Source organism: Pelodiscus sinensis, chromosome 28 (assembly GCF_052426305.1).
Source record: "Pelodiscus sinensis isolate ZL-2025 chromosome 28, ASM5242630v1, whole genome shotgun sequence".
NCBI classification, from domain to species: Eukaryota; Metazoa; Chordata; order Testudines; family Trionychidae; genus Pelodiscus; species Pelodiscus sinensis.
This window is the reverse complement of record NC_143079.1, coordinates 16,940,186-16,956,478: the sequence shown is the minus strand read 5'-3', so window position 1 is coordinate 16,956,478 and position 16,293 is coordinate 16,940,186. Positions and strand designations below refer to the sequence as shown.

Genomic DNA, 16,293 nt, shown 5'->3' with positions numbered 1-16,293 from the left:
TGCATGCAGTTTTCAAGATGTGAGTGTACCATGGATTTATAAAGAGGCAATATGATATTTTTTGTCTCATCTACCCCTTCCATAATAATTCTGTTTGCTTATTTGACTGCTGCTGCTGCTGCACATAGAGTGGCTGTTTTGAGAGAACTATCCACAATGACTCCAAGATCTTTTTCTTGTGTGGTAACTCTCATCATTTTATATGGATAGTTGGAATAATGTTTTCCAATGTGCATTTTACTTTGCATTTTTCAACTTTGAATTTCATCTGCCATTTTGATGCCCTATCACCTAGTTTTGTGGGATCCTTTTGAAGCTTTTTGCAGTCTGCTTTGGTAGTCTTGTATCAGCTGTGGGTGTCACAGTTCCTTTTGAAAACAGGACCTGGTCTTCAGTGATGCCTGATCTTGACAGCTGGAGCAATATGCCTCCCTGGCCAGCACCTTGGGAGTTAGGGGTTACCAGGTTCAGACTCGCACATTGACTGTTGGAGCCCTGGGACTTTGAGACACCAGTAATGAGCCAGAGTTGAGAGTTAGTCAGCGCTGGGCCAGGCTGATGTGGCAACTCATGGTGTTAGACACCACTAGCGGGTGGAGGGACATCTGCCTAGAATGCATTGCTAGACATTGGCAATACCACGAGAGACTAGAAAGGAATTGAAATACTTCTCTGGGTTATATCTCTGAAGGAACAACTTACCCTAAAGACTCAATTGCTGAGGGACAATCTACACTTGTTCCTATTTTTATTTTCTACAACCAGTTGTTACTCTTAATTTGTACAGCGTGCTTTTCATCTTTGAGGAGTGGTGCCAATTAAACCTGCCAGCCAGGAAGTGGGTGCATGGGAGCACCACAATGAGTCAGTGGTGGCAGACGTGCTATCGGAAAGGCCTGATCTCAGCTGTCGTAAATCAGCATAACTTCCTAGCTTTCAAGGTAACTGAGCTGCAGCTAGCAAGCTCTGGCATGTTTGAGAGCAGTGAGTGCTAGGAGCAGGCATAGTTTGACTTCTGTATGTACTGGGACAGCTGCAATCAGGCCAAAGAGGCCACACATATGGGCAAAATCCCATACCGTCCAAAATATGCTGGCTTTGTCTAGACTGGCCACTTTTTCTGGAAAAGCAGCCGCTTTTTTAGAAAAACTTAGCAGCTGTCTACACTGGCCGCTGAATTTCCGCAAAAGCACTGACGATCTCATGTAAGATTGTCAGTGTTTTTGCAGAAATACTATGCTGCTCTCGTTCGAGCAAAAGTCTTTTTTCGAAAAACTTTTGTGCAAAAGGGCCAGTGTAGACAGCAGAGTAGACAGTTTTCCGCAAAAAAGCCCCGATTGCGAAAATGGCGATCGGGGCCTTTTTGCGGAAAAGCGCATCTAGATTGGCCACGGACGCTTTTCCGCAAAAAGTGCTTTTGCAGAAAAGCGTCCTGCCAATCTAGACGCGCTTTTCCGAAAATGCTTTTAACGGAAAACTTTTCCGTTAAAAGCATTTCCGGAAAATCATGCCAGTGTAGACATAGTCGCTGTGTGTGTGTGTGTGTGTGTGTGTGTGTGTGTGTGTGTGTGTGCATGTGCGCGCGAGTGGGGGGGAGAAGTGGGGGGAGGAAGAAGGCAACAACTCTGAGTCCCAAACTGTGCCCATGGTTAGGAGCTGGGACTACAACTCAACTTTGGCTCTTGTTTCAGGGCTGCACGTAAAGAACGCTCTCCCAGTACAGTTTTAATGGAGACAGTCACTGTCATTCTCACTTCATTGTAGTTGTAGGTTGGTTTGGGGCAGCCGCCCCAGGCCCCGCACTTTGGGAGATCCTGTGGCAGCTGCCTCAACCTTCCTATTGATAGGGCCCAGGGCAGCCTAGAGCATTGCCGGGGGGCCTGGCGTGAGGCGGCAGCAGGGGTCACTCCTCTCCTGCATTCAATGCGGGAACGGGAGCTGGAGTGACCTGGTAGCTTGCTGTGCTCTGCCCTGCCCCGCTGATCTCTCCTAGCCCACTGCAGTCTGGGGGTTCTGCTTCCCACTGCCATGGAGACGCAGAGCGTGGAAGGCTACGAGCGGGCAGCAGGGAGAGCAGAGCAAGCTGCTGGGTCACTGTGGCTTCTGCCGCTGCAGTGATTGCAGGGGAAGGCCCAGTCCTGCTGCCACCCTCTGCTAGGCCCCTCAGTAATCCCCCAGCTCACGGTGCTGGGGCTTTGGGCAAGGGAGTAGATCTGGGATGGGACGGGGACGGGGCCTGCCGCAAGGAAGTTGGAAAAGGGAAGATTAAGGAAGGATTAATTAATTAATTAGGAAGATTAATAGAGGTCTATAATATCTGACTGGTATGGAAAAAGTGAATAAAGAAGATGTATATACTTCTCCCCATAACACAAGAAGTAGGGGTATCCAAATGAAATTATTAGGTAGCAGGTTTAAAAACAAACAAAAGGAAATACTTCATCTCACAATGCATGGTCAACCTGTGGAACTCCTTGCCAGAAGATGTTGTGAAGTCCAAGACAATAACAGGGTTCAAAAAAGAACTAGAGAAATTCATGGAATTAGGTTCATCAATGGCTATTAGCCATGTTGGGTAGGAATGATGTCCCTAGCCTCTGTTTGTCAGAGGTGGGAAATGGGCAATGGGAGATGGATTACTTGATTGCCTATTCTGTTCTTTCCATCTGGGGCCCCTGTGACATTGGCCTCTGTGGGCAGACAGGATTCTGGGCTAGGTGGGTCTTTGGTCTGACCCAGTATGGTTGCTCTTATGCACCATTGTAACGCTTTGGTGACGATGCTCTACGCCAACGGGAGAGAACTCTCCCATGGGCTTAGTTATTCCACCTCTGAAAGAGGTGGTACCTATGTCACCAGGGTACTCCCACAGTGCTGTCCACATGAGCAGTATAACTAAGGTCCATATAACTCTGTTGCTCAGTGTCATGGCTCCTTCCCCACTCTGGCATGATAAATGCAGAAGTGGGGCCCGCTTAAGTACCCCAAAACCTTATCTTCCCAGGCTTTGGTATAAAACTTCCCCTCCCAAAATCTTAAAAACCTAGGTTTTGTGGATAAAATCCGCTGCCACCACCCAAGTAATGATAAGAAAATCAGGGGAGAGATCACTTGGGAAATCTCACCCCCTAAAGTAAAAACCAGGGGACACAAATTAACCAATACCAGGTTAATAAAAGAAAAGAGAGAGAACTTTTATTATCACAACAATATTCCTGTTGCAAGCATGACTAGATGGAAAAGTCATAAAGTAATATTCTCATGGGGGAACCCCACCATGGGCCTAGAACTTAGTTACAAAGGAGAGCAAAAAGACATTTTTAAATGCACAGACATCAGATCCCATTTCCCAAACCATAAAACAATAAAACCTAACAGATTTATCTAAACTTTACCCTACTTACATTTAGTGAAGAAAGAGTCTTTTCTTGGAGGGAGACATAGGCTGTGTCTAGACTGGCATGATTTTGTGCAAAAGCGATTGCCGCCTGTCTACACTGGCCGTGAGTATTTGCGCAAGAACACTGACTTTGTAATGTACAAAATCAGTGGTTCTTGTGCAAATACTCTGACGCTCCCGCTCAGGGATAAGCCCTCTTGCGCAAGTATTCTTTGCAAGAGGGCCAGTGTAGACAGCCACGTTAATTTCTTGTGCAAGAAAGCCCGGTGGCTAAAATGGCCATTGGAGCTTTCTCGCGCAAGAGAGCGTCTACACTGGCACGGATGCTTTTGCGCAAAAGCACATCTTTTGCACAAAGGCACATGCCAGTATAGATGCTCTCTTGCGCAAATACTTTTAATGGAAAAACTTTTCCGTTAAAAGTATTTGCGCAAAATCATGCCAGTCTAAATGCAGCCATGCCAGTCTAAATGCAGCCAATAGCTGGAGAGAAAACTAGCCAGGACAAAGGAGAGGGAAGAAAATACCAAAAATTCCTTTGTCCCAGTTTGAAATTCCTACCTAAATTCCTATTGGCTGAATCTACCTGACTTAGGTAAGGTTAACCCCTTAGTTCCCAGGCTGCTGGCTAACCCTCATGATCATGACACTCAGGGATGTGGCTTTTGCACACTCCTGCGTCACACAGTTATCCCGCAGTAAGTGTGTTGCATAGGCCTGGCCTATGTTAGAGTAGGGAATTGAACTAGATCTCCTAGACTAGTGCCCTAAGCACTTCCCCATTCTTCTCATTGAGTGAGCTAATTCAGTGCAAGAAACCCCTGATTGTTGCAGCAGTGACACACCAGTGCTTTCCAGGCCCCTGCTCTGGCAGCTGTGTAAATGAACAAATCACCAGCCAGCTGTTCGAACATTTGCAATGGAACCCCAGGGGTGCCTGCACTGCTTGGCCCTTGTAGGTCCATGTGGGATTTGCACATTGGCGGCGAATGAGACACATTGCTCAAGAAGATCTCGCTTTTTAGCCTCTTGAAAGCAGTTTTCTAATGCAGGCCTATTTGCCACCATTCTCACATCCTTCTGCAGTGACAAGCTGAAAGCAAGATGGCTGCTACTTTTGTGTTTACTGGATTATTCTCTGCAGTTCTGAGGTGTCTCTAGGATTAGTCTATTGGCCTGGAAGCCACAATGGAAGCAGACCGTACCCCATAGCTGTGCCAGTTCTTCAGAATAAGTCTTGCTGGGTAACCTGCTTGGCTATCTCTGTGACATCAGTTTTAGTGGTTGTCAGTGCTGTTTCGTCAGGAGCTGGAATGCTGTACCGTCTGTCTTGAAAAATACAGGCCTCTGACGCTTGACCTAATAAGAGCCACTGGTTTAGTGTCTCTCTTACGTGGGATTGCCTACCCTGATTGGCTTCACTATGGCTACGTCTAGACTGGCATGATTTTCCGCAAATGCTTTTAACGGAAAATTTTTTGCGGAAAAGAGTCCGTGCCAATCTAGACGCGCTTTTCTGCAAAAAAAAGCCCCGATCGCCATTTTCGCGATCAGGGCTTTTTTGTGCAAAACAAATCTGAGCTGTCTACACTGGCCCTTTTGCGCAAAAGCTCTGCGCAAAAGGACTTTTGCCCGAACGGAAGCCGCATAGTATTTCTGCAAGAAGCACTGATTTCAGACAGTACGAAGTCAGTGTTCTTGCAGAAATTCAAGCGGCCAGTGTAGACAGCTGGCAAGTTTTTCCGCAAAAGCAGCTGCTTTTGTGGAAAAACTTCCCAGTCTAGACACAGCCTATGACTGTATCAGCAAGCCTGAACCTCTTGCAAGGAAAACACCACTGCTGCCCGCCTTTGTAAAACAGCCCTCTCAAATGTTATGCTGAAGGAGAGCCTTACTATTCCGTGTTTAAATCAGCCTTTAGAATCCTATGGTTGAGATCCAAGTCCATATTAATTGCCACAGGGTGGTTTAAATATTTCTATAGGAAGGAACTCATATCCTATTAAACTTTTTTATAGAGCAATTTCTTCAAAACAAAACAAAAACAAAAAAACCACACACCCTACAGGAGGATTTAACACCTACTGCACAACAAGCAGTAATATTATAAAGACTTTATGCAACCATGGCATTCTATGAGTTGGTATTTTCAGATTTCCCTTGCTGAAATGCTCTTTTGCAATTGTTGTGGTGAATCTAATTAAGCTGTAACAAGTACATGGACTCTGCCAAAAGCCCCAGGATAGTTGTTTTGTTTGAATTTTCAGCAGAATACATGAAAATGCACATTTCAATTTCCTTTCTTTAAACAAAATAATTGTTCACCGTGACAGACTGTCCACACAAGAAGCTGATGCAAGAGCTCCAGAGCTGCAGTGACAGAACAAAATGAGTTTTCCATGAGGAAAGAAACTTGTGAAAATAAAAAGCTATTAACATGGTATCTGAGATGTGACCCAGAGCTCTTTTCCTTTCCATTGAGTTTTATATAAATGTCAGAAAATGATGCTAGATTCTAAGATTGGTACTGTTGGTACTCTGGTTTGGGACACAGGCTTACAAAATCTTGACGTTCATAAACTCTGCAAAACTGTAAAGCATGTCCACAATCCCGTCGGCCACATACCCCTTTCTCCGAACACGCTTTGCAAACTGAATCAAAGAGCCTAACTCAGGGCCGCTGCTGAGGGTAGGGGGCAATTTCTCTGGGGCCTGCTGATTGCCTCTGGGGTGCTGTGTGGCTGGCTGCCCCAGGCCGGCTTTTTCGGGGAGCACCGAGCCATTCACCCCTTACTTTGCCAGGGCCCCAGGGAGGTTGTCAGTCCTACTAGCCAAACTCCAGAGAGGGGTCCGTTCTCTCCTCCACTGAAATGCAGTTACCTCTGGGGTGGGCCTGGGGAAGCAATAAGAGCGCTAGGCCGGCCTGCCCCCGAGTTCCGGATCGGACGCTATCCTATCTGTCTGCAGCCTAAGGGGGAATTTGCACCATCTGAATGCAAAGCTGGAGTTTGGCCAAGACTCCAGCGTTAATGAAGACTCAGTAACTAAGGCTGAGCTGCTGCGATTGCTGCTTTGGAGTGGTGACTGAACTTTCCATAACTGCCTCATGTTGTCATTTATTAGAAGTTTTGACAATGGAATAGTTGAGACTGGGGAGCACTTGTCTCTCTGGCTACATCCTGGGGCGTCGATGGCCTGTCCATAGAAAAGGGCTTGCCCTTTATAGAATTCCATTTATTTTTAATATAACCTTTCTTGTACATGCTGAGTGCATTTAAATGACAGGAAAACTAAACACCCAGCAGCAGCCAGCGTTTATCTGGCTTTATTGTTTTGGTGAAGCATGTAGATCCCTTAGAAGGGAAGTGGATGCAGAGGGGGTTGCTGATGAGTAATAAGCCATGCTGCTTTCACCTCTACATTATCTTTTACATCCCCACACCCAGTTCAGCTGTGATGCTTGCTAGTACGATGGCCTGTGGGGCTTACAGAGAGTTATTCTGCAGCAGCTATTCCTGACTGGGTGATTAACTCCATATCTGGATGCTCTTATTCCAGATTATTTTAATCCACTTCCTGTTCTGAATGATCATAATCTGCTTTGGAAGTGGATTAAGGTAACTCGGAGTGTGTCCGCATGCGGAGTTAATTGGGAATAGTTAATCCACTTTCAATTCACATTTTACCTTATTCCTGATTGTCTTTCATGTGTAACAAACCCTCAGAATCTTCAGGTCAAGGAGAGCAAGATTTACATCACAAAACCCAGCAACTGTGGCACCTTCCTTGGATTTCCCCAAGGACTGCAAATAAACGTCTTTTCTCACAGATGCCTGCTCTGTCCACCACCTCGCTCTGTACTTTTTGTATAGTTCATTTGATAGCCTGTACGTGGGGTTCTCAGTGAGACAGTCCCTTATGGGCCTGCCCTACACAGAGTAGTCAGAGCAGAACCACTCCTGGTAGATAGATGCTGGTATTTCCTTGCTGTGATGCCTGAAGTTATGGTAACGTACTGCAATGTCACCTACCACATGCTCGCTGCACCCCAGTGAGTGTGGTACATGCTTCTGAAATGCATTGCACTTGAACAATAAGTTAGGTTGTAACAGGAAACACAGACCATGCCTGCTTTCACTGCATTGCACTCATCGCCTGGTTGTTCCTTCCATTCAAGCTTATCTGGAGAAGTGGGTTTTGCCTATGAAAACTCATGACACTATCTATGTATTTGTTAGTCTCTAATGTGCCACATGACTATTCGTTGTTCCTTCTGTCAAAGACAGCTTCCCTCTGCCCCGCCCAGGAAAGTCCCACTAAGTTCACTGTTCTTTGTCCATGAACTGATCTATCTAGTCTATATTATCATGTTTGACAAGCTGTGGCTTAATTTACAGGACTAGAGAATGGTGAATTTGCAATGGATCTCTTTTCACGGAGGTGATGCACACTGCTTAAGGGAGGCTGGGTGAGTCTTGCAAAATGAACAGTCTCCTACTCCCCATGCAAAGAATAATGCTTTGCTTTGCAGTTAAGTACTGATATGAATTTGCTAATGCACATCACTGCCCTCTGCTGGATGGAATTAGATTGGCACAGCTGTGTGTCAGAGACCCTGCAGTTTAGATTTAACTGATTACGCAGGATCCTCCTACCCCAGTGTGAGGGCAGTTAGACCCATATAAAAGGTGCTTATATCTCAACAGGAAGAGGAATAAGCTATATAAGTACAAGGCACCTTCATACCCATATAATTGCACCCCCTGCTAGCAGTAACATAAGAATAGAAGAGCGGCCATTGAGCCCAGTATCTTGTCTTCCACCAGTGGCCAATGCCAGATTCCCCAGAGGGAATGAACAGAACAGGGAATCATCAAGTGATCCCTCTACTGTCATCCATTCCCACCCTCTGACAAATAGAGGCCAGGGACACCATTCCTATCCATCCTGGCTAAGAAGTATTGATGGACCTCACCTCCATGAATGTATCTACATCTTTTTTTAACTCTGTTAAAATCCTGGTCTTCACAACATCCTCTGGCAAGGAGTTCCACAGGTGTGAAACAATGTCCACTGTGTGAAAAAATACTTCCTTTTGTTTGTTTTAAACATGCTACCTATTAAGTAAAATCACATCCTTAACCATACCAAAATGGCATAGCAGACAGTGCTTAATTTGTAACAAATGAGATACCAGGGCTCAAGCCATTTTTTTACACTACTAACTACTGAAGCAGGTGCCAGGGCTGTGAATTGACAAACCTAGAGGTTCCAGGGATCAAAAGTTAAGCTCCGGGAGCAGGCCTTAGGCTGTGTCCAGACTCAGGGGTTTTTTCGAAAAAAGTAGCCTTTTTTCGAAAAAACTTCACCTGCGTCTAGACTGCAGCCGCGTTCTTTCGAAATTAAATCGAAAGAATGCAGCTTTTCTTTCGACGGTGGTAAACCTAATTCCACGAGGAAGAACGCCTTCTTTCGAAAGTGCTCTTTCGAAAGAAGGCGTTCTTGAAAGCAAACAGGCTTTTTAGAAAGAGAGCATCCAGACTCACTGGGTGCTTTCTTTCGAAAAAGCGGCTTGCTTTTTCGAAATTCCGCGTGCAGTCTAGATATAGCCTTAGTGTGCTGCAGAATGCATGAGAGCTGGGTGAGTTTGCCCAGATTTACCAGTGCCCTACACCTTGTGCATTGGTTTGCACTAGTGCAAAGTGTATGCAAGCACTGCTGTTCTGACCTGGCACCATTCTTGCATGTAGGTCTAGGATGACACCAGGTGCCAAACAACAGTAAATTGACTCTCGTGTCTTTGGGGGAAAAAAAGCAGTTTTCTGTGTCAGGCACAGATATTACCTGCATACTTGCCTAGCCACGCAGGCCTGCCTGTGTGTTCCTTTTTAGTGGTTTAATTGATAAAGCTGCAGCAGCTCACCAAAGCAAGTAGTTGAACATTTCCCGAAACTGAATGCTGGGCTATACCCCTCAGCCACGCAGCAAACACTCAGTCTTTTTGAGCACATCAACTGCACAGAAAGGACACCCACTTCCTCAAACGCAAAGAAAACAAACCCAGAAGCAGTGCTTGTTATCAGTGCTTTTCAGTGAAGCAGAGGCTGGGATAAAACGTGGCCGTTACTTCAGTGTCTCTGTATTGGAGTGTGACTAAGGCATTATCAAACGGGGACCGGCAAAAGGGCCAACTAAGAAGTCTATGGTACATCTGGAAAACAAAAGAGAAAGCTTAGCAGAAAAGAAGAAAGGTGGAAAAGGACTTGTATGGGGTTGCTTACAGACAAGCGCAAGAGGAAGTGCATTGGCAAATCAACCTCATTTTTCAAGTGAGCCCAGGAGGGAGTCAAAACAGGTCCCAGGGTTAGAAGACAAGTGTCACAGTTCAGACACGCTTGGAAAAATACCCCTGTTAAAAAGCAGAACAAAACCCTGGTGCAAAATGTCCCTCAAGTTGCCGCGGAATTGGGATTTCAACCTGAAGATGGATGCTGGAAAAATAGGTACTGTTATCATTTCTTTACCCCCTTAAATTCCTGCCCGAGTCAGTGTCCTGTCTGGCCAATAGATCTGGTGAAGTCACTTCAGCCTCTGGGCCTCCAGTAGGCCCAATCCTCAGGTAGAGCATATCAGCATAGCTCGGTGGATGTTAATTCACACTGATTCACACTAGCTGGGATCTGGAGGCCTAAGCGATGCAGTAGCATGGGATCTGAGAAGCTTGAGAGTGTTTCTCAAAGTTGCCTTTGCTTGGGTTCAGAGAGGCTGACAACACAGCGTTGTGCTGTCATTCTCTAAAGCCTGGTGCTGTCTAGACTGCTGAAAAAATGAAGGCTTACAATGATGATCTGGTTATTACAGGAATGTGAATGAGGAAATCTGACCTCTGACACTGACTCAATTGATTGGTGACCTTGGGCAAGTCACTTAGACCAACCTTTTCAGGTGGGTCCCACATTCAATGCTAAACACTCAAAAATCTGTCCTTGAGTTCTTTTAAAAATCTAGCTCTTTATTTCTGTGGCTTATCTCCCTGTCTATAAAATGGGGTTAATGATATCTTTGGAAAACACATTGAGAGCCTTGGATGTTGTGAATCTCTGAGGTCTGCCAGTGAAATAAGATTTGGGTATTGTATTAGTTTTATTCTGCCCTAAATGTGGGTGCTCTGTATAGTCATGTGCAGCTATGAAAAGTAGAAGGTTAGGTCCCAAGGTCGGGGCAGAGCCTACACTGGGATTTGAAACCTTCAAAAAATTGGGGTGTGGTTAGCTCACAGTATTCCGTTTGGCCTCTGAAAGTACAGAGGTTGCTACAAATTCTGTCTGGCTCAGATTCTGGTTTGGATACAGCTGCTCAGATGCCACAGTTTGGGCACGGTGGTATAAAGCCTTAGAATAGGGAACATCTCCTGCTGCTAGAGCTAAAGCCTGAGTTGTCTGGATTCTGGGGTTAGGGTCAGCCCCTTCCCTATATTGTTGGCGAGGTCATTTCTCCTTGATCTGCAATAAAATCATTTGATCACTGAGTTTGAGGCTGTGATATCTTAGACACCCTTTATACATGCAAACCTGAAAAGAAACCAGCGTGACACATTTCATGTTCTTTTCACTGATTGCAAAGCTGAGTGCTCTATTGGAAGGCAGAGCTGGCTAGTGGGGCCAAATAGCATTGTCTTGTGGCATTGGCCCTCTCCAGTTAGGGGGATCTCCTTGGGGATGCTCTGCCTTGTGGAAGGGGCTTTTGGGGGCGTATCCCCTCAGCTGTCTGTACAAGGCAGAGTGAGAACGAAAGCAAGAGAGAAAAAAGGGCCCCACGCCCAGAGGAAACAGTGACTCTGAGTCAGGTCTGCTGACCCACTTGCTTACATCGCCAGCCGCCTCCGATCAATGATCAAAGATTTCCTTTGTACCGAGAGGCTGTGCAATCGGCCACCTTTATTAGGCAAGATCCTGTCTTAAGGGACCTCCCCAAATCTCACATCTGTAAGCACAGTTTGGCGTCCCCTACATGAGGAGGCCCCTCCCTTAAGGAGCCAGTTTTCCCAGTCCCACTGAGAGTTTGTACTAAGGGACTCACCTGCCATGGGCTCTGATGCTAGGAGTCTGACTAATAAGATGGGTGAACTAGAGTACCTCGTATTAAATGAGGAGATTGACATAATAGGCATCACTGAAACCTGGTGGAATGAGGAAAATCTGTGGGACACAATCATACCGGGATATAAAATATATAGAAAGGATAGAGCAGGCCGGGTGGGTGGCGGAGTGGCACTGTATGTGAAAGATAATGTAGAATCAAATGAAATAAAAATATTAAGTGAATCAACATGTTCCATAGAATCGCTATGGATAGAAATTCCATGCTCCAATAATAAGAAATTAGCAGTAGGGATATATTACCGACCACCTGACCAGGACAGCGATACTGACATAGAAATGCTGAGGGAAATTAATGGGTAGCAGGTTTAAAACTAATAAAAGGAAGTTCTTCTTCACACAGCGTGTTGTCAACCTGTGGAACTCCTTGCCAGAGGAGGCTGTGAAGGCTAGGACTATAATAGAGTTTAAAGAGAAGCTGGATAAATTCATGGAGGTTAGGTCCATAAAAGGCTATTAGCCAGGGGATAAAATGGTGTCCTTGGCCTCTGTTTGTCAGAGGCTGGAGAGGTATGGCAGGAGACAAATCACTTGATCATGGTCTTCGGTCCACCCTCTCTGGGGCACCTGGTGCTGGCCACTGTCGGCAGACAGGCTACTGGGCTAGATGGACCTTTGGTCTGACCCAGTACGGCCGTTCTTATGTTCTTATGATAACTGCCACCAGGCTGTGGCAGTGACAGCCACACTGGCTCTTTAGCAGGGTCACGGTGTGCAGCTACTGCTGTGAACGAACCGACACAGCTGTGCTCTCCTGACTCCACTAGGGATCTGGGAACATAAGACTGGAAGGGACCTCCTGGGTATTTGAATTGCAACAGGGTCCTATATAGCCCACAAACTTATGCTCCTTCTTGAAACTGACCCCCGCTGCTCCTCTTCGAAGGCTTGGGCCTGGGCCCTCTGAAAGGGAGGATTGTTATTTATTGTTGGCACCGCCACAGCACCTTGGAGCAAACCCAGAACAAGAGACATGAATTGCTGTTGGACTCTGCCAGGGATAAAAATCTACTTTGCCCTAACCTGGCAGCCCCAAGGAGAGGCAGCATGTTGATGGAACAGGCTTTTTGGAGAGCCAGCTGATCCAGCGTGTTGACAGCTCCTGTTTCATTACACTATTTACCTGCTCTGGTCAGTATACACAGCAGCGCTGGTTGAGCCATAGTGGCACGTAGTACATATGGTATCGTGATTTCAGCACAAGACTCAGATGCCTGTTACTCCTGAAGTCCATTCCCAGCTCTGACACTGACTCCATTTGTGAACTTGGTCTCAGTCACGCTGCCTTTTGGTGCCTCAGTTTCCCTGTCTGCAAAGTGATAAACTCCTTTTCTCCTGGGATGGAGTGAGGGGAAATGCCATGTAGAGTTCTTTGAGCAATGGGTGTGCACAAGATCATGTGGTAGGTGCACAGGTGGGGTACTGGCTCCCTGACAAAGGGGTAAATTCCACACAGTGGTTGTTACATTACTCCCTTGATTTCCCCTGAGCTGATGGAACCTCATAAATGATGATCTGGTCTCTGCCGTTCTAGGCTTGAATCTGAAAGCTTCTCCACCCTGCTCCCACCTGGGTCTCTTGCACATTCGGTGGGGTCTGTGTCTGCTGCACAGGCTCCTCTGCCCTCTTACTCTTTCATCTGAGTTTAGTAGCGATGGCTGGTACAGGCTAGAACCCTGGTGCCTTATTCATTTGGGCTGGAACTTGCCACTTTGCAGTGAGGACACTGCCTAATCCATGGAAATGCTCATAGTTCCCTACTGGCTCTCAGCCTTTCTGGAGTACTTCCCCTTTGAGGAGTTGAATTTGTCTTTCCGCGGGGATCAATTTAATGGGTCTAGTAAAGACCTGCTAAATCAAATGCTGATGGCATCCCCATGGACTCCGGTACTCCAAAACTATTTGTTTACAAAATCAGACATTAAAATACAAAATGTCATAGCAAATTGTTATTGAAAAATTGCTTCCTTTCTTATTTTTACCATATAATTACAAAATTACTCTATTGGAAGATAGTGTATTTACATAACAGTGAATAATATAAACTAGTCACTGTATGAAATTGTAGTTTGTACTGACTTTGCTGTGTAGCCTGTTGTAAAACTAGGCAAATATCTAGATGAGTTGATGTAGTAGTTGGAAGGCCTCTGTCTACCCCCTAGAGTACATGTACTACAGTTGAGAACCACTGTCCTAAGCCTTCCCAAAATTCTCCCCATGTGGCCAGAAGGACAGACAAGTTTTTCTACAATTCACTGGGAAAGAGCCACTGAGCGACTCAGCTCACTGCAGTGCAAAGACCCATGTGATATGGCCCCCAAAGTCCTTAGTGACACTCACAGAGGATTGCAACAGCAGGGAAGGTGCAATGACTTAGGCCTTGGCTACACTTATGCTGAGATCCATACTCCAGAGATCGCTCTTCGGGGGTTGATTTAGCACAGGGGTCTCCAGTCTTTTTAACCACAAGATGACTTTTTCAATATAAGTGCAATGTAAGATCTACCCCCAACCCAAATACCCTTACCCCAATTCTACTGGCCACGGTTCCCCATTACTAATCAATGGGAGCCACAGGAGCAGTGTCCGCAAGCAAAGGCACATGTGGAGATCCCCTGCTCTGCCTTTCTCGGGCTGCAGGGCCATGCCAGCCAGTTCCAGTAACTGTATCCATGGGGATAATGACTTCAACCACACCAGGTTAGGCATGTTAAAACTCACTGCTCGAAGAATTAAATGTAAGCATTAGAGACAAATGAAAGGATGAAATGCACAGACCAGTCACAAACGAAACATAACACACTTTGCAATCAGTAAAAGAAGTAGCAACAACCCCCCATGTACGTGTGGGGTCAGGGGATGAGAGGGAAGGACAGTGTGTGTTTGTGAGAGTGACAGAGATTTGCATTGCCAAGCTCCCTCCATCCCCCCCTCTCTGTGTGGCTAGAAGGTACAGAAGTGGGGGGAGGAGGGCACCCTGACATCAGCACCCTTCCTTTTCTCCCTCCCACACTCTGCACAGCAAGCAGGAGGCTCCCAAGGGGCAGTCCAAGGCAGAGGGCAGGAGCAGCATGACAGTGGGGGGAAGGGCAACTGAAGTGCCAGCACTTGGTAGTTTCCCAGCCAAACCCGTCAGGATCCCCTGTCTGCGGCTCCAAGATCTACTGGTAGATCCCGATCTACTGGCTGGTGACCCCTGATCTAGTGGGTCTAGTAAAGACGCACTAAATCAAATACTGATGGCATCCCCATTAACTCTGGTACTCCACAGGGTTGCAACGAATAAGGGAAGTCAATGGGAGAGTTTCTACAGTGGGGGATGATGGAGAAATTCGATTTAAGTTACTTTGAATCCAGCTACACAATTCTCATAGCTGGAGTTGTGGATCTTAAATTGAATTTCTGGCTAGTATAGACCTGGCCTCAGCCAATGCTTTGCAGTGCAGCTGCACACATCCTGGCTGGACTGATCTGAGCCCTGAGGACTCATCACCTGGGCTAACTCTGCAGTGCAGATGCACTCTCCTGAGGGCTGGGTCGCATACTTGCTGTGTGCATCTGAAGCAACAGGAAATGATTTCATAACTTGTAGCTGTTTCTCTGCCCACAGCATGAGCCGATGGAGGGATGGTACAGAAAGTATAGTTAGGACAGTATGGGTTAGTTAGTTGGGGTTGGTCCTGCTTTGGACAGGGGCTGGACTCAATGACTCCTGAGGTTTCTGCCAGCCCTGGGATTCTAGGATTCTAAGCCTTGTGAAACTGGCTTCTAGCAGAGTTAGCTGCTGGTGGTGCAACTCTGCTTCTGTTCTCCAGTGTTATTCCTTCAGTATCCCTACCTCCCACCTCAGCCAATTGCTGCACTCGCCTTCAGGAACAACTGACACCTTCTGGGGTAGAAACTGGGGGCTGATATTTACAAATGCATTTCCTTCAGCAAGACAAAGCCCCATAGACTGCAGTGGGATCAGGGTTTGGCTCTATTTCTGGTTATCAGTGACCATCAAAATAGAAGGTCTGGGCAGATTGACCTGGTGGCCCTCGGGTTCTTAATTATGTTTTTTTTTGGAAAATGAAAGGCAAATGTACATGCTTTATTTAAATGATTGTATTTTTCCCAAATACAGTATTATTTTTATGAAGCTAATTTTTATTTCAGATTTCTTTAAAAAGAGATGGTTAAAATTCCTTTGTTTAATATTTCTTAGTACATTTTTAACATGGGAATTTCATCCAGTATATTTTCTTCTTCATCCCTATAAACTCTTATCATTCCCTATTGTAACTCACACACCCATGGGTGTGGGTCACTGTCCCATGTAGTGGCACTGAGACCACTTATAGGGAGGGTCAAACTTTAGACAAGTAGGACTGTTCAGTTTAAAGTTGGACAGATGACTTGCTAATGATTTACCTGCCCATTGGTGTAAAAGTAGCAAACAGAAGTGGGTAAATATCTGAAACTAAACTCCATTATTTTGCAAATGAGAGATGGACAAACTCCACTTACCCCCAAAACCCACAAGCAGTCTCATGGCACCAACTTAGAGACTAACGCGTTTATTAGGTCACCAGCTTTTGTGGGTAAAACCCACTTTGTCAGATGCGTTGGAATAGAAATGACAGAATCCAGGGTATATATAACAGCAAAGGAAGTTACCTGTCAATGGTAGGGCCTGTGTTAATGAAGCTAATTAAGATGGATGTGTCTCATTCCCACATTTATCCTATTGGT

At 45.9% G+C, this 16,293-nt stretch overlaps 1 protein-coding gene across 2 annotated transcripts in view; it reads left to right on the top strand.

Annotated features, from left to right (window-relative positions):
• Nucleotides 1–9,410: 9,410 nt before the first annotated feature.
• Nucleotides 9,411–16,293, top strand: part of ARHGAP25 (Rho GTPase activating protein 25) — a 54,802-nt gene continuing 47,919 nt past the window's right edge. For both annotated transcript variants that reach the window (XM_006110792.5, XM_006110791.5), the window contains exon 1: nt 9,411–9,903. In XM_006110792.5, coding sequence (XP_006110854.2) covers nt 9,603–9,903 — 301 coding nt within the window. In that variant the 5' untranslated portion in view covers nt 9,411–9,602. The remainder of the gene's footprint in view (nt 9,904–16,293) is intronic.